We start from the raw sequence: 18,726 nt of genomic DNA, 5'->3' as shown, positions 1-18,726 counted from the left end.
CATGAAATTAAAAGACACTTACTCTTTGGAAGGAAAGTTATGACCAACTTAGATAGCATATTCAAAAGCAGAGACATTACTTTGCCAACAAAGGTTTGTCTAGTCAAGGCTATGGTTTTTCCTGTGGTCATGTATGGATGTGAGAGTTGGACTGTGAAGAAGGCTGAGCGCTGAAGAATTGATGCTTTTGAACTGTGGTGCTGGAGAAGACTCTTGAGAGTCCCTTGGACTGCAAGGAGATCCAACCAGTCCATTCTGAAGGAGATCAGCCCTGGGATTTCTTTGGAAGGAATGATGCTAAAGCTCAAAGTCCAGTACTTTGGCCACCTCATGCGAAGAGTTGACTCATTGGAAAAGACTCTGATGCTGGGAGGGATTGGGGGCGGGAGGAGAAGGGGACGACAGAGGATGAGATGGCTGGATGGCATCACTGACTTGATGGACGTGAATCTGAGTGAACTCCAGGAGTTGGTGATGGACAGGGAGGCCTGGCGTGCTGTATTCATGGGGTCGCAAAGATTCGGACATGACTGAGCAACTGATCTGATCTGATCTGATCTGATCCACTTCCTAAGGAGAGTGGATACTGAAAAATATCCACTTGAGTGGCTGAAAACAGGTATCACAAGGGAAAAGAATCTATTGCAGGCCACCCATCAGAAGCAAAGCTAGGAGTCAGCTAAATGTGGAACCGGTGATAGAGCAGATCACCAAAGGGGCCTTGAGTTGAGAAGAGTCATCAATAACCCAAGCCTTTGACATCAAGGGAAAGCGCTGGTAACACAAGAGCAAAATAACAACAACAAAAAAAAAGTGCAAGAAGAAAGGTTTTGAGGAAGTCTGTTGAAGATAAAACTCCTCATAAAGATGAGCCTCTTATTAACACAGCCAAAATAATCTTTTAAAAACATTGTTTCAGATTATGGCCCTTTTCCACCAAAATCTAATGATTCCTTATTTCACTCACAGTGAGCCAGATACTTTACATGGCCCCACGTGTTCTGAACCTCTGACAGCCCTTCCTCCTTCAATCCCCATTCCTTATTCCACTCCTCATGGAGATCCTAGCTGTTTCTCTAATACACCAAGCAGGAGCTCACCTTAGGACTTTGCTCTAGATGTTCCCTGTGCCTGGAATGCTCTTCTACCAGATTTCCAGTGGGCATTACCTGGCAACTCCCTCCCCACCTTCAGATCTTTGCTCAAATGTCACCATATACAAGTCCCACCTTGACCACCATATTTAAAGATGCAACTGGCTTTCACACTAATCACCTCTTCATACTTCCAATTCCTCTCACTCCGCTCTGTTTTTTCCCCAGGGCACAATTAGCTTCTAGCTTCTAATTTATTTATTATGTTTATTATTTGTTGTCTGTCTCCCCCTATAAGAGCACAGCTTTTTGTTTACAAAGACTAATAAACCTCCAGCATTTAGAACTAGTACTCCATTTGTTCTCAATAGATAATTTGCAAGAAACAAATGAGTGAATAAAGCCTTGTGCTTGTTTTGATCTTCAGTGTGAACTTGAATCTGGTCACCTTTAGGGTAAACATGCAAACTAAGTATAAGAAAACATAAAATAATTATATGACCTTAAAATGGTGCAGTTGAAGCATCTGGAGTTATACTAATATTCAAATTGTTATGTGGTGCTATTAGTGTCATTCTTAAGTGCTCTACTTTCACCAATCTTCAAAGTAAAAAAGAAAAAGATATTGATATTTGGCAAAACTAATACAATTTTGTAAAGTTTAAAAATAAAATAAAATTTAAAAGACAAAAAAAGAAAAAGATAGTTTTTGATAACTGGGTTTCAGTATCCTCACCTGTCAGATGAGGGAATTACACTAGATCATCGTAATGATCTCTTCCAAAACATTACAGCTCCACACTTAGGGTTTTCAGGTATCTGTTCCAACATGACAGTCAGAAATATTGCTAATTCTAGCCCCTCATATAATATGTTGACTGGCATGTTTTTGTATAAAACTGTCTTTGATTTATATTCTCACCTTCTCTGGATTCTTCTACAAAACATGAACGTTTATATTTATAAATCTATAAAGGCAAGAAAGAAAAAGCTGAGAGCCTTTTCTTTATCTGAGAAAACCTCTCAATTGAGGGATAAACTAGGTGCATGGAATTAACAGATACGCACCACTATATATAAAATAAACAACAAGGTGTAACTGTATAGCACAGGGAACTTTATTCAGTACCTTGTAGTAACTTATAAAAGAATCTGATAACTGAGCCACTTGGCTGTACACCTTAAACTAACAATATTGTACATCAACTATAGCTCAATAAGAAAAAACATAAGATGACAAAGTGGAATATATTAATCATGACCATTCATAAAAACAAGACTGTTTAGACTTGGCAATATCTGCAAGCAGTAGGTTTGAGAGCGACGGGGTTTCTCCTCATTTTTTTGTTTGTTTGTTTTTTGTCTCCTTCAACCTCTTTTCTGAAAATAAGTGCTTTCTCTATTGCACAGCATGGTAGAGTTCACAAAAGCCCAGTTCCACCACCATTTTTCATGTCTTACTATTACTCTGAAGATGGATATAATCTTAAAGTTATAATGGCTTCACAAAGCTCAGCAAAAATGGGAAAAGATACTAAATTCCCAGATATAACAGCTTGTAGCACCTTGTAGAATCATTTAAATTCATTAAAATAAAGCAAAACACTAATCTATAGAGCCAACACTGTTAGAGAAATTACTGTACAAGAAACTATGATTTTATGAGCAAACCACATAACATATCTTCTTATTCCTAAACCAAAGTAATCCTATGTCAAATTTTAAAAACTAGTAAGTTTTACATATATGTTCAATGTTCATTTTCCTCTATCCTTGTCACTCAGTCTAAGATAACATTTTTTTCACACCCTCAAAATTTGAGGAAATATTACATCTTAAAGCATGTGCATTTCAGAGTTACTGCTTGATCAATGAACAATTAAATCTGTTTAATTTGTCACAACGATCTTCACATTAATTTGCCTGGAGTAAAAACAAAAGCTGCACACAAGATTGATCAAATGACTTTTAAGTTTCCAGTGGCTAAATGGTTCCAGAATACAAATGGAAGTGCATTATAGCCGCACGAGCACTCAGTGAATTCCTAATGAGCAGGCGCCATCATACTGATTGCAGGATATAGTGATAGCACTCTCAGATAGGAGGGGGCCCAGCACTCTGCATCTGAGACCTGGCACTGCAACTACCTTCTTTGCTGGATCAACTCAAGCCTCATTTAGGCTGTAAATGAATGTGCTCTGGATGAGTATACTTTCTAAATGAATTAAATGTATTTTATAAATGGATTTTTTTCCCCAGAATTCTCCAATGTCCCTGATTTTCTATCAGAAATTATTCTTTCCTTGTCTGGGGACTGCCAGACTAAGATTCTTTGAATGAAAAGAATTCAAGTTAAGTGAACCACCATATTCCCTTCCTCCTCCTCCCCCTCCATAAAACATCTGAAATTCTTCCTTCCAGAGGCCACTATTGTACAGATTATAATGGCATAAAAGAAGTGCCAAGAGAAAGAGAATTTGAAGAAAGTCTTCCCCTCAAAATAAGTACTTCTGCACTGGTTTATTCAAGAACAAGGATTTCTAAAGAAGAGAGAATGTCAAATCCTCAGTCATTTTTATCAAAGTTAGACAAGCATGCTGTTTCCTAATGACTTTCCATTTTTTTGCAGCAGTTCCAAAGTTTTTTTCTGCTACCTGGTTGGCATCCCATTCTTTGCTTCTGTAGTGTACTGTATTCACCCATAAAATCAAACCAATGGGAAAATGTCTTCGTGTGATGCTTCAGAGAATTCTCACGTTGGAGCTAGCACAATGGATTAGAAAGCATTGTACCCAGATACTATGTCTAATGCTTTTCATTGGAGAAGGTAAAGGTAAAAGGCAGAAAACTCCAAAGCTTTACACTCCTTGGGAAAAACGCAACTGGTTATCAAAAACCAATCGAAGATAGATAGGTATGGGAAGAAAATTACAGTGACTGTCAGTCACTCAGTCGTGTCCAACTTGTTGTGACCCTATGGACTATAGCCCACCAGGTTCCTCCATCCATGGAATTTTTCGAGGCAAGAATACTGGAGTGGGTAGCCATTCCCTTCTCCAGGGGATCTTGCCCACCCAGGGATCAAACCCAGGTCTCCTACATTGCAAGCAAATGCTTTACCATCTGAGCCTTCCATAGACAGAGGAGACTGGCTGTAAATAGTCCATGGGGTTTCAAAAAGTCAGACAGGACTGAACGACTAACACAGTGACTGCCAAGGTACAACCTAACTAAAACAGAAATAGTATCCACATACGTCAGACAGGACTAGCTAGTTTATGCTGCTGCTGCTGCTGCTAAGTCACTTCAGTCGTGTCCGACTCTGTGCGACCCCATAGACGGCAGCCCACCAGGCTCCCCCGTCCTTGGGATTCTTCAGGCAAGACCACTGGAGTGGGTTGCCATTTCCTTCTCCAATGCATGAAAGTGAAAAGTCAAAGTGAAGTCGCTCAGTCGTGTCCGACTCTATGAGACCCCATGGACTGCAGCCTACAGGCTCCTCGGTCCATGGGATTTTCCAGGCAAGAGTACTGGAGTGGGGTGCCATTGGTTTATGCTGTGGTGAGGTAAAACACCAAAATATAAGAGGCGGAACACAGGAAAGTGTTTCTCTCTCACCCAAAGTCCTCTGCTGCCTCTTCCTGGAGATACGGTCTCGATTTTGCTGGCTGCCTTGACCTCCTTGTTAGGAAGGTCATCAAGAGGACTTGACCTAGGGTTGACCCACAGGACGCACCCTGGAAAACAGAGGCTCTTCCCGCCGTGCCCTCGGAGTATGTACTCACTCCAGCGGGAGCCGTTTTCAAGGAGTCAGCCTTCCCAGAGCAGTGTTTTATTGAAGCCATCTGGCTGGTATGGCAACTGAACCCAGCTAAGGCCTCCCCGCTAACAAATTTTTAAGATTCTGGCGGGTGGGCGGTGGGGAGGCGATCACTCATCTCGCAGCCACTCGAGACCTGCCTCCTGTGTAAGTTTCCTTGTTTGTGAACTCTTCCACTCTTCCGCCTAAAAACCTGGAGTGGTCCGCCTCCTTTTTTTGGTTTTTCCTTGCCTCCACATATGGAGGCCAGTGTGCAAAGCAACATTCCTGGCACCTAAGATCACACAGCAAGGAAAGAGCATATCCGGGCTATCTCATATGGGTTAGGGAACCAAACCTGGGTTCGCTTTCAGAAGTGCGGTAAAGCCAATCTGCTAACACCCGGTTGTGGTGAAGGTAAGTGCAGCATTAAGTAAGGTGCCAGATAAGGAACCTGGGACAGATAAATAATCAAAAAGCCCAAATTGCCTGATGGGTTTTAGGGAAGCGTTTTTTCAAAGGCAAAGTGAGGGAGGGGAGCTGCTGGATGTGTGATCAGCTCTTACCCAATTCTCGGATTGGTTGAGGGTGATGTAACACAGAGGGCTTTCCCCGTGGCCCAGTGGTAAAGAATTCACCTGCCAATGCAGGAGGCGCAGGAGATACAGGCTCAATCCCTGGGTCAGGAAAATACCCTGCTGGAGGAAATGACAACCCACTCCAGTATTCTTGCCTAGAAAAAGTCCAAAGATAGATGACCCTGAAGGGGAAGCAGACCATGGCAACGCAAAGAGTCAGACAGGACTGAGTGACTGAGCACCAACGAGGTATCAGGGTGGTGCCACAGGGTTCGCATTATCGGTCCTCAGGCTCCAGTAGGTCTCATGGTCCTCAAGTATTAACGGTTAACGTCTCCCATTTGATGGGGGTTTTAGCATCTATAAATCGATGCAGAAATGTGCATCAGATACTGTTATCTATGTATCAATATTTAGAGGAGGAATTAAAGATTCTATAACTGCTGAATGCCTGGTTACTTGCTTAAATTCTTACCAGTTCTCCTAGCCCAGTTGCTCTCCTTGTGAATACATGTTCACATCCTTTCCATTAATTCTCGAGCCAGGCTTTTATGACTCAGGGGAGGCCTGGGAGAGTACAGCTTTTCCACAAACAAGAGGTAAGCAGCAGACACGATGGGGAGGGGTCTATCCCAGGAAGGCCAATAGGGTCCTCCTTGGTTACACGGGTACTAAGATCTTGGGCACCAAGCAGCACATGGCTCCTCTACTCATGTTCTATTGGTTAATGTGTGTCACAGATCTCACCAAACCTCAGGGGAAATGGAAGTACAATACCTTTCCTATTTCTACACTGCAACCTCATGCACCTGGAAAGAGTAGAACCAGAAATACTAGTGAAAAACCCAAATATCTTCCACACCATGAAAGTCAAATAAATTAAATTTCCCTTCTAGATGTCAAGCTACACATTCCCTAGCCTATTTACTCTGTCCTAATCTGTTCTTTTCTATGGGAATGGTCTTGATCCCTGTCTCCTGTACAATGTCACGAACCTCAGTCCATAGTTCATCAGGCACTCTATCTATCAGATCTAGGCCCTTAAATCTATTTCTCATTTCCACTGTATCATCATAAGGGATTTGATTTAGGTCATACCTGAATGGTCTAGTGGTTTTCCCTACTTTCTTCAATTTAAGTCTGAATTTGGCAATAAGGAGTTCATGGTCTGAGACACAGTCAGCTCCTGGTCTTGTTTTTGCTGACTGTATAGAGCTTCTCCATCTTTGGCTGCAAAGAGTATAATCAATCTGATTTCGGTGTTGACCATCTGGTGATGTCCATGTATAGAGTCTTCTCTTGTGTTGTTGGAAGAGGGTGTTTGTTATGACCAGTGCATTTTCTTGGCAAAACTCTATTAGTCTTTGCCCTGCTTCATTGCATATTCCAAGGCCAAATCTGCCTGTTATTCCAGGTGTTTCTTGACTTCCTACTTTTGCATTCCAGTCCCCTAGAAAGAAAAGGACATCTTTTTTGGGTGTTAGTTCTAAAAGGTCTTGTAGGTCTTCATAGAACCATTCAGCTTCTTCAGTGTTACTGGTTGGGGCATAGACTTGGATCACCGTGATATTGAATGGTTTGCCTTGGAAATGAACAGAGATCATTCTGTCATTTTTGAGATTGCATCCAAATACTGCATTTCGGACTCTTTTGTTGACCATGATGGCCACTCCATTTCTTCTGAGGGATTCCTGCCCTCAATAGTAGATATAATGGTCATCTGAGTTGAAATCACCCATTCCAGTCCATTTCAGTTCGCTGGTTCCTAGAATGTCGACATTCACTCTTGCTATCTCTTGTTTGACCACTTCCAGTTTGCCTTGATTCATGGACCTGACATTCCAGGTTCCTATGCAATATTGCTCTTTACAGCATTGGACCTTGCTTCTATCACCAGTCACATCCAGAGCTGGGTATTGTTTTTGCTTTGGCTCCATCCCTTCATTCTTTCTGGAGTTATTTCTCCACTGATCTCCAGCACCATATTGGGCACCTACTGACCTGGGGAGTTTCTCTTTCAGTATCCTATCATTTTGCCTTTTCATACTGTTCATGGGGTTCTCAAGGCAAGAATACTGAAGTAGAAAAGAAATGCAAAAAAGCAAAATGGCTGTCTGGGGAGGCTTACAAATAGCCGTGAAAAGAAGAGAAGTGAAAAGCAAAGGAGAAAAGGAAAGATATAAACATCTGAATGCAGAGTTCCAAAGAATAGCAAGAAGAGATAAGAAAGCCTTCTTCAGCGATCAATGCAAAGAAATAGAGGAAAACAACAGAATGGGAAAGACTAGGGATCTCTTCAAGAAAATCAGAGATACCAAAGGAACATTTCATGCAAAGATGAGCTCGATAAAGGACAGAAATGGTATGGACCTAACAGAAGCAGAAGATATTAAGAAGAGATGGCAAGAATACACAGAAGAACTGTACAAAAAAGATCTTCATGACCAAGATAATCACGATGGTGTGATCACTGACCTAGAGCCAGACATCCTGGAATGTGAAGTCAAGTGGGCCTTAGAACGCATCACTATGAACAAAGCTAGTGGAGGTGATGGAATTCCAGTTGAGCTATTTCAAATCCTGAAAGATGATGCTGTGAAAGTGCTGCACTCAATATGCCAGCCAATTTGGAAAACTCAGCAGTGGCCACAGGACTGGAAAAGGTCAGTTTTCATTCCAATCCCAAAGAAAGGCAATGCCAAAGAATGCTCAAACTACTGCACAATTGCACTCATCTAAAATTCTCCAAGCCAGGCTTCAGCAATATGTGAACCGTGACCTTCCTGATGTTCAAGCTGGTTTTAGAAAAGGCAGAGGAGCCAGAGATCAAATTGCCAACACCCGCTGGATCATGGAAAAAGCAAGAGAGTTCCAGAAACGCATCTATTTCTGCTTTATTGACTATGCCAAAGCCTTTGACTGTGTGGATCACAATAAACTGTGGAAACTTCTTCAAGAGATGGGAATACCAGACCACCTGATCTGCCTCTTGAGAAATTTGTATGCAGGTCAGGAAGCAACAGTTAGAACTGGACATGGAACAACAGACTGGTTCCAAATAGGACAAGGAGTTCATCAAGGCCGTATATGGTCACCCTGTTTATTTAACTTCTATGCAGAGTAGATCATGAGAAACGCTGGACTGGAAGAAACACAAGCTGGAATCAAGATTACCAGGAGAAATATCAATAACTTCGGATATGCAGATGACATCACCCTTATGGCAGAAAGTGAAGAGGAACTCAAAAGCCTCTTGATGAAAGTGAAAGTGGAGAGTGAAAAAGTTGGCTTAAAGCTCAACATACAGAAAACAAAGATCATGGCATCCGGTTCCTTCACTTCATGGGAAATAGATGGGGAACAGTGGAAACAGTGTCAGACTTTATTTTGTGGGGCTCCAAAATCACAACAGATGGTGACTGCAGCCATGAAATTACAAGACGCTTACTCCTTGGAAGGAAAGTTATAACCAACCTAGATAGCATATTGAAAAGCAGAGACATTACTTTGCCAACAAAAAGTCAAGGCTATGGTTTTTCCAGTGGTCATATATGGATGTGAGAGTTGGACTGTGAAGAAGGCTGAGCGCTGAAGAATTGATGCTTTTAGACTGTGGTGTTGGAGAAGACTCTTGAGAGTCCCTTGGACTGCAAGGAGATCCACCCAGTCCATTCTGAAGGAGATCAGCCCTGGGATTTCTTTGGAAGGAATGATGCTAAAGCTGAAACTCCAGTACTTTGGCCACCTCATGCGAAGAGTTGACTCATTGGAAAAGACTCTGATGCTGGGAGGGATTGGGGGCAGGAGGAGAAGGGGACGACAGAGGATGAGATGGCTGGATGGCATCACTGACTCGATGGACATGAGTCTGAGTGAACTCCGGGAGTTGGTGAGGGACAGGGAGGCCTGGCGTGCTTCGATTCATGGGGTCGCAAAGAGTCGGACACGATTGAGCGACTGATCTGATCTGATCTGAATCTGAATCTGTTCTTTACCAACAACAACAAAAAAATGTGGAATTAATGTAATATAAATTGCCATGGAAATATGAGTTGAGAAGATAGATAAATTAATCTTCATAGGATGAATATTTACATAAAAAGATAGAACTATTTTATACTTAATATCAAGGCAGATAAAAAAGAGATAGATTTACTTTGAATAAATCTTGATTAGTAAAATTATCTTCCTCTATTAAAGTGAACTACTACAAGTTTCTCTGGTGACTCAGTGATAAAGTATCCACCTGCCAGTGCAAGAGACTCAGGTTCAGTCCCTGACCCAGGTCAGGGAAGGTCCCCTGGAGAAGGAAATGGCAACCAACTCCAGTGTTTTTGCGTGGCAAAACCCATGGTCAGAGAAGCCTGGCAGCTTAGTCCATGGGGTTGCAAAGAGTCAGAAGTGTCTTAGCAACTGAACAACAGCAACAAGGAATTATTGGGTTGAAAAGTATATGGAAATATAAATGTAAAAAAATGTTCATGCTTCTGTTCCTAAATCCAAGATTATGACAAGTTTGATAAAATATAGGACTCAATTTTAGACATTTATTAAGACAGATGCCTTACTCAACAAAATCATTTGTAAGAAAAATTTTAAATATAGAATTTTACCATTAGGGCTAGCTGAATGCATAAACATTTTTTAAAATGTAATTAACAGCAACAACAAAAATCTTTACACAGATTGCGACAGCAACCACGTCTGGTCGTTGGAAGGGTGGCAAAGGCCTCGGGAAGGGTGGCAAAGGCCTCGGCAAGGGGGTTGCTAAGCGCCATCGCAAAGTCTTGCGGGACAACATTCAGGGTATTACTAAGCCAGCTATCCGGCGTCTGGCTCGTCGTGGAGGCGTCAAACGTATCTCTGGTCTTATCTACGAAGAGACTCGTGGGGTGCTGAAAGTGTTTCTGGAAAATGTGATCCGGGACGCGGTCACCTATACGGAGCACGCTAAGCGCAAGACTGTTACCGCCATGGATGTGGTCTACGCGCTCAAACGTCAGGGCCGTACCCTTTACGGTTTTGGTGGTTGAGCAAAGCATCTAGCTTGAAACCTTTAGAAAAACTAAAGGCCCTTTTGAGGGCCCAGCAAAAAAAAAAAAAAAAATCTTTACACATTCTCCTGAATCATTCAGTACCCTACAACTGTTTGCTTTTATTATTCAGTGAGTAATCTTAGGAAATTTAAAGTTGCATTATATCATCGGCAGGCTTAACAAATGAAAACCTTGGCAATATGGCATGAAAACAGAGGGTAACAAATTCAGAACCAAAACCGTTCTCTAAGTACTATGACAAAAATACTTCTAAGAATTTAAGAAAGTTTTAATAGTAACTTATGTAAAAAATATTGTTAAATCTATAATTTCCATAAAAGCAGGCAGCTTAGAACCTAAAAATAAAAAAGGTTGCATGGGATCAAAATGGAATGATTTGTTTGAATTTATCGCCCATGAAATTTCAAGAAACAACTAGAAAATAGAAAGAGATGAAAAATACAAGAAAATACAAGAAATGTGCTAATAAATTGATTTTTATTTTAATAGACATACTAATCCTATTCATCGCAGTGAGTGTTTTCCCTTTGCGTTAGTCATGTGGTGAAATAGTGTACTCCTTTCAGAAGCCACATGTCTCAGCCTCATTGTGTATTTTCACTGTTGAAAATGTCAATTGCAGGGACAGAGTTGGGGTGGGGACCGTGGTCAGTCCTGATTTCACCATGTTAAGAAGGGCATTGATCAGGCAGAGCTCAAGGAGAGGAGGGGAAGCAGGACAGCAAAGGATATCGAGAAATACTCTTATGAGGAGTGGATAAAGTTCCTGGGAATATTTAACCTAGAAAAGAAAAGCCAGAGGAATAATATAGTGGCTCTCTTACAGTATTTCAAGAGCTATGATGTATAAAGAGGATTTGATTCATCCTCTGTATTGAGAAAACACAGACTATGGTGGGAATAGGGATAAATACAAGAGATACAATGGTTATAATTGACCAAACATATTATGTGATAGTAAATTTCCTTTATAGAGAAAGAACATTTTAAAAATTAAATGCTTTTCTGTGGGTGATGAAAGAGAATACATATTGAAAGAGAGGTTACAGGAAATAAACCCCAGCATCTTTTCCATTTCTCTGATTGCTATACGTTTAGGGCATGACCGCATTTCTTGGATAAAAAGTTGATTTGAGGGGGGGAAATCATTCAGAGACCAATGTGGTAATATGATTGAACAGTCAAGCTGAGTTATAACAAAACAAATGTATTTAATGTATGTATGTTTGTGCATGTTTTATAAAATACAGGGAGAGCTTAAAGTAATGAAACACTTCTAATGTATTTCTTTAAACTGATTGTCAGATGCCTAACGTGTTTTGGAGAGTTGTTTGGTTGGTCTTCTTGATTTGGTGATTTTTTTTTTTATATGTGTGTGATATTTTTAAATGCATAATATGTTTTTATCAGAGTGCTCTTATCTATAGCATTTGAAAATTAGGGGAAAAGATGAAAAAAGTTCATTTCCATCACTCTAGCACAACCACTATTATTTTGATTCATTTTTTCCAATTTTTCCCTTTGGGGTATGCTTTTTACATACAGTTGAATCTACTTATTGATAGCAATTATGTTCTATAAAGTTGCAGCAAACACAAAATTAACAAATGCTAACCATTTTTCCTGGGGGAATAATGAGGTTCTTGTGAGCTTCTGGTCACAACATTGCATCACCCAGTCAGACATAACCGTGTGTGTTTCTGTTTAAACATACCTAATTTACTATACATTGTTGATTCATTAACACTGAACTCCAGCCAATAACGCTATAGCTCATGCCTGAACTAAGTTTATCTAACACATTTATTTTCTCCATAAGGCACATCACAGCTTTCTTGCACTTAAAAAAACTCAAAAACACTTAAGCAGCACAATTAGGAGACCATTTGAAACAGTGAAATCACCGAAAAAAAGCACAAAAATTCAGAAACCATGTCACTAAATAGACACTCAACAGGAATACTTGCTCATAGTTTGAGAACTGAAACAAGAAGGCAGAGAGACTTGTTCAGACTCAACAGGGCACATTGGCATCAGATGACTCAGATTGTTCTCAACTCCACACATGGCAATGAATGACTTCAAAGAGCTGTGGGTATTGATTTGGAACTACAAATACACTTTAGCAAGTAGGCAAGTTCACAAGTACGTAATCCACAAATCATGAGGATCCACTGTATTTTGTATCCTGTCTCATTCCATGTGATTCCATAGTCTTCATAAGTATCACTTTTAGTGACTGCCTGCGTGTGTGCGTGAGTGCTTACTCACTCAGTTGTGTCCGACTCTTTGCAACCCTGTGGACTGCAGTCCACCAGGCTCCTCTGTCCTTGGGATTCTCCAGGCAAGAATACTGGAGTGAGTTGCCATGCCCTCCTCCAAGGGATGTTCCCGATCCAGGGATCAAACCCAGGTCTCCCACATTGCAGGTGGTTTCTTTACCATCTGAGCCACCAGGGAAGCCCAAGAATACTGGAGTGGATAGCCTATCCCTTCTCCAGGGGATATTCCCAATCCAGGAATTGAACCAAGGTCTCCTGCCTTGCAGGTGGATTCTTTACAGCTGAGCTATCAGGGAAGCCCAGTGACTACCTACTAGCTGCCAAATAGATATGCCAAATTTTAGTTTTCCATTCTTAAATTGTTGCACCATTAGCTCTGCATCACTTAGCAGCCCAGGGTTGCAGTGATAGACAAACCCTTCACAACCATGAGTTTCACTACAAAAATGAAATCTCTTAGTTTACATAGCCTGAAAAATCTAGAGGTATCTGTGTTTGGCTTCAAACATGGTGACTTTAAGGAGTCAGGCAATGTCCCTAGGACTCAGCTTCCATCACTTGTTTCTTAGCACCACCCCCCAACCACGTGTGGCTTCTTCTTGGACTTCACACGGTAGATAATGGTGACAGATCCATCCTGTATATTTTCTCAACATTACATCCAGCATAGTAGAGATGTGACCCTTCCCAGGAATCCTACTGAAAATCCTGTTGCACAGTTTTGGCTTGAATGGGTCATGCGCCCTTCCCTGAGGCAATCATGGTGGTAATATATTAAGCCCTGTATACAGTATTTTTCTAGAGAGAGACAAAGAATAATAATGTAATTGGAAGAAAATGTGACACTATTCAAATTTAGAAATAATAGTGTATTAGAGAAGAGATTTGGAGAAGGAAATGGCAACCCACTCCAGTGTTCTTGCCTGGAGAATCCCAGGGACGGCGGAGCCTGGTGGGCTGCCTTATGGGGTCGCACAGAGTCGGACACGACTGAAGCAACTTAGCAGCAGCAGCAGCAGCAGCAGAGAAGAGATTGGTGGTTGGCAGAGGCCAGAGGTAGGTGACCTCTGGAAGGTACAAACTTTCAGTTATAAAATAAATAAGTCCTGGGGATGTAATGTACAGCATGGGGACTGTAGTAACAACACGGTACTGCATATTTGAAAATTGCTAAGAGCGTAGGTCCTAAAAGTTCTCATCACAACAAAAGAAATTCTATCACCATGTATGGTGCTGGATGTTAATTAGATTTACCCTGCTGATCGTATTGCAATATTATGAATATTGAATCATTGTTGTACACCTGAAATTAATATATCAATTATACTTCAATTTTTAAAAGAGATTATGGTATATTAATTTGCAAGAACCTGTATCATAAAAAGAAAACAAGGACATTCTTTCATATACAGTATAATCTATAAAACTTTGTGGAAGTTTCAAGCATTTAGATTTTCATCCTTTTGTCTCTACATATTCATTTAAACTTTTAAAGCATGTAATGAGAAGAGCAAAAATAGGTATTTCTCATATAACAGTGACTCCCACACAAGCATGAGGGGTTGTACTCAATTTATAGATGAAGTACTACATCTTCAAAGAGACATAGTAACTTACCAAGTCCACACAGCCGGGGAGAGGCTGAATCAGATTTAAGCCTAAACTAAGGTCTGTGTGACTACTAAATGCAGCTGATGTCCCCTCTGCCACATGCCTCTCAAGGTGTCACAATTCTCTCTACCCTTTGTTGTTGTTGTTAAGTGGCTAAGTCATGTCCAACTCTCTGCAACCTCATGGACTGTGGCATGCCAGGCTTCCCTGTCCTTCACCACCTCCTGGAGTTTGTTCAAACTCATGTCCATTGAGTCGGTGATGCCATCCAACCATCTCATCTTTGGCCGCCCCCTTCTCCTCCTGCCCTCAATCTTTCCCCTCGTCAGGGTCTTTTCCAATGAGTCAGCTCTTCTTAACAAGTGGCCAAAGTAGTGGAGCTTCAGTTTCAGCATCAGTCCTTCCAAGGAATATTCAGGGTCGATCTCCTTTAGGATTGACTGGTTGGATCTCCTTACTGTCCAAAGAACTCTCAAGAGTCTTCTCCAGAACCACAGCTCAGTCTCTACCCTTTACCCTGGGATTTTGTACAAGTTCAGACTCTGAAGATTATGCTTTAAGGCCTCTTTGTCTCTTCTTATATATTTATTTATTTTAAGCTTGAGTAAATAAGCCTAAACTGAAATATAGAAGGCTTCTCAAAATCTAAATGGTGTTATCAGAAAACTACCCATATTTTTTAAAGCCTACATAAAACATGAAAGCTCTGACTAATCTATTGCTTGTAATTCATCGTTAAAAAGCAAACACTATGTAATTTTCAAGGCCCTGTTTCACAAGAGAGATCTTACCAAAAATTTTAAATCTCACACTTTGAGCAGTTTTAAAAGAATAATAGGGAAATGGGTTGGGTTGGTTGTTAAATTCTGAGAAAGCTCTCTCAGTTCCATCTATATAAACATCTGAATATTTGAAAACAAATATCCCGAGAGGGGATTCAAATCAAACCTTACTTTCTCTTACTCTCAGACTTGTCATCCATCTTTTGTACATCTTTCAGTGCAGTACAACACACAATTTCTGTGTGATGAGCAACACTTGGGTGCTCATTTTCCTCCACTTCCTTCCTCATTTAACCAGGATGATAACAGTCATTACAGGCTCACTACAGTGTTCCAAGCTTTGCAGTCATTCCCAGGATCCCAGGGACTGTGTAGCCAGCCCTGTAATTTACCCGGGGCTCATAGCTGTGGTCAAGAGAAACACAATGTAACTGAGACTTAAGAATATTTATTAACGTGCAAAATTTAGCCTCTGACACCAGGGCGTATCTTTAATTGGATGGTTACCTTCACTCCAGTGTTGTTATTCAGTGTTGAAAAGAATAGGTCCTATAACTAGCTCAGCGGAAGCATCCAACTTACTGAGGCATACATACAAAAATATTTTAATGTGCCAGAAACTTGTACCAAGTCAGCTCTGTGGAAACCCACTCTCAGGGGGCTACCTTAGAGGGATTCCATAATTTTTCAGTCATTTTTAATTATGAAGGCAGTGTCCTTTTGGTTATAAACATGTCATCTCCCCATTCTGAAATTTCCGTCCAATTTTTGGAGCCAGCACACTTTCAAATGGTTTTCCAAAGGACCAGAAGTCCCTTGTGAGGCTTGGCTATGACTGCTGGCTTCTGCACCCCTTCACCTCAGGTCAGTAGCAGGCAGCTTCTGGTTGTACCCACCCTCTGGAACTCCCCACCTCAGGGCCTTCATGCGCAAGCAACTCTGTTGTCTCTTCCTCTTGGAAGAAGGAACCCCAGAGGCTACTCTTTCCTTTCTGTCTCACTATGCTACCATGCCCTCCCTCCTAAATATTTTTTTAGTCATTTCTGATAGTAGTGGGACAAGCCCACAAGCCTGGAAGCTCAGCAAACATCCAATCAATGGGAGGGAATGCTTTACTCTTCCTCTCACAGAATTCATAGGCGAAAGCCTTGCAAGGTTTAGAAGAGGAACCATTTGAAAAGAACACTACACTTTCCCTTCCAAAATGCATCCTTATCACTCCCTGTATTAGCTTCCTATTGCTGCTATAGTTTCCACAAAATTAGGGGCTTAAAGCAAAATAAATATATTAGCTTACAGTTCTGGAGGTCAGAAGTCTGAAATGGATCTTTCAGGGCTCAAATCAAGGTGTCAGCAGGGCTGCCTTTCCACTAGAGGTTCTAGGGATGATTCCAGTCCTTGACTTTTCTGGCTTCTAGAGTCTGTCCATATACTTTGACTGTGGTCCTGCATCACTTGAAGCTAAGCTTCTGTAGCTGCATCTCCTCTGTCTCTCCAGCCTCCCCGTGTAAGGACTTTTGTGATGACATTGTACCCACCTGAATAAAACAGGCTACTCTTCCCATCTCGGGATTCCTAACTTAATCACATCTGCAAGGTCACTTTGCTTTGCAACATAGTCACAAGTTCTGAGCATTGGGGACCATAATTCTGCCCACCATATTCCCATTTTCTCTCTTATAGCAAAAGTCATTGGACCATTTTTCAGCCTAATGCAGAACCTCAAGCAACTAGGAATCCTTTACCAATAATCAGACATCTCCAACTCAGCCCTAGAGAACTGGATAAGTCACTATTGCAGACACTCTCCAAGGTGGCTCCAGTGATCCTTGAAAGTGAAAAAGTTTTTGTCACTCAGTCATCTCTAACTCTTTGCAAGCTCCTATGGACTGTAGCCCACCAGGCTCCTCTATCCATGGGATCCTTCAGGCAAGAATACTGGAGTCGGTAGCCATTCCATTCTCCAGGGGATCTTTCTGACCCAGGGATCGAACCCAGGTCTCCTATATTACAGGCAGATTCTTTACCATCTGAGTCACCAAGAATTATTTATGCCTTTATGTGAAAGTTTATCCCACATTTTAAAATATTTTAATTAATTTTTATCAGAATATAGTTGATTTACAATGCTATGTTAGTTTCAGGTGTTCAGCAAAGTGAATCTGTTACACATAGACATATATCCACTGTTTTTTAGATTCTTTTCCTATATGGGCCATTACAGCGTATTGAGTAGAGTTTTCTGTGCTATACCTATTTTATATATATTAGTGTTTGTCAGTCCCAATCTTCCAATTTATCCCTCCCCACCTAAGTAACCTTAAGTTTGTTTTCCACATCTGTGACTCTGTTTTGTAAATAGGTTTATTTGTACCACTCTTTTAGATTCCACATATAAACAATATCATTTGACATTTGTCTTTCTCTGTCTGACATACTTCACTCTATGATAATCTCTAGGTCTATCCAGGTCATACTCAGTGAAAGTAACCTCGTCATCTCAAAATTTCTAGTTTACCTAAGGGATCATGCTGGATGTTGTATCTGCAGTGGGTTTAGAAAAGCATGTGATGGCATATAGCCATCATTATAATGTTATGCAGATGATATGGAATATTTTCACTGCCCTAAAACTCATCTGTACTTTGCCTGTTTATTAATATCTCTTCCCTCCCCAAGCCCTGCTGGCAACCAATGATCTTTTTACTGTCTCCATAGTTTGTCCTTTCCCAGAATGTCATATACCTGAAATCATATAGTATGTAACCTTCTCAGATGAGCTTCTTTTGTTTAGTGATATGCATTTCACTATGCATTTCTGGCAGATGAACCAGAGATCAAATTGCCAACATCCGCTGGATCATGGAAAAAGCAAGAGAGTTCCAGAAAAACATCTATTTCTGCTTTATTGACTATGCCAAAGCCTTTGACTGTGTGGATCAAAATAAAATGTGGAAAATTCTGAAAGAGATGGGAATACCAGACCACCTGACCTGCCTCTTGAGAAATCTGTATGCAGGTCAGGAAGCAACAGTTAGAACTGGTCATGGAACAACAGACTGGTTCCAGATAGGAAAAGGAGTACGTCAAGGCTGTATATTGTCACCCTGCTTATTTAACTTCTATGCAGAGTACATCATGAGAAAGGCTGGACCGGAAGAAACACAAGCTGGAATCAAGATTGCCAGGAGAAATATCAATAACCTCAGATATGCAGATGACACCACCCTTATGGCAGAAAGTGAAGAGGAACTCAAAAGCCTCTTGATGAAAGTGAAAGTGGAGAGTGAAAAAGTTGGCTTAAAGCTCAACATTCAGAAAACGAAGATCATGGCATCCGGTTCCTTCACTTCATGGGAAATAGATGGGGAAACAGTGGAAACAGTGTCAGACTTTATTTTGGGGGGCTCCAAAATTACTGCAGATGGTGACTGCAGCCATGAAATTAAAAGACGCTTACTCCTTGGAAGGAAAGTTATGACCAACCTAGATAGCATATTGAAAAGCAGAGACATTACCTGTC

General features: G+C 41.0%; 1 protein-coding gene across 1 annotated transcript in view; it reads left to right on the top strand.

Moving 5' to 3' along the window:
* LOC104981308 (histone H4-like) overlaps nt 1–10,529 on the top strand; it is a 122,078-nt gene extending 111,549 nt beyond the window's left edge. The window contains exon 3 of the mRNA XM_010830317.1: nt 10,134–10,529. Coding sequence (XP_010828619.1) covers nt 10,134–10,504 — 371 coding nt within the window. The 3' untranslated portion in view covers nt 10,505–10,529. The remainder of the gene's footprint in view (nt 1–10,133) is intronic.
* The last annotated feature ends 8,197 nt before the right edge of the window (nt 10,530–18,726 follow it).

Source organism: Bison bison, unplaced genomic scaffold (assembly GCF_000754665.1).
Source record: "Bison bison bison isolate TAMUID 2011002044 unplaced genomic scaffold, Bison_UMD1.0 scf7180017864517, whole genome shotgun sequence".
In the NCBI taxonomy this organism is placed as follows: Eukaryota; Metazoa; Chordata; class Mammalia; order Artiodactyla; family Bovidae; genus Bison; species Bison bison.
The sequence above is the reverse complement of the archived record's forward strand: the minus strand, read 5'-3'. Positions and strand labels throughout refer to the sequence as shown.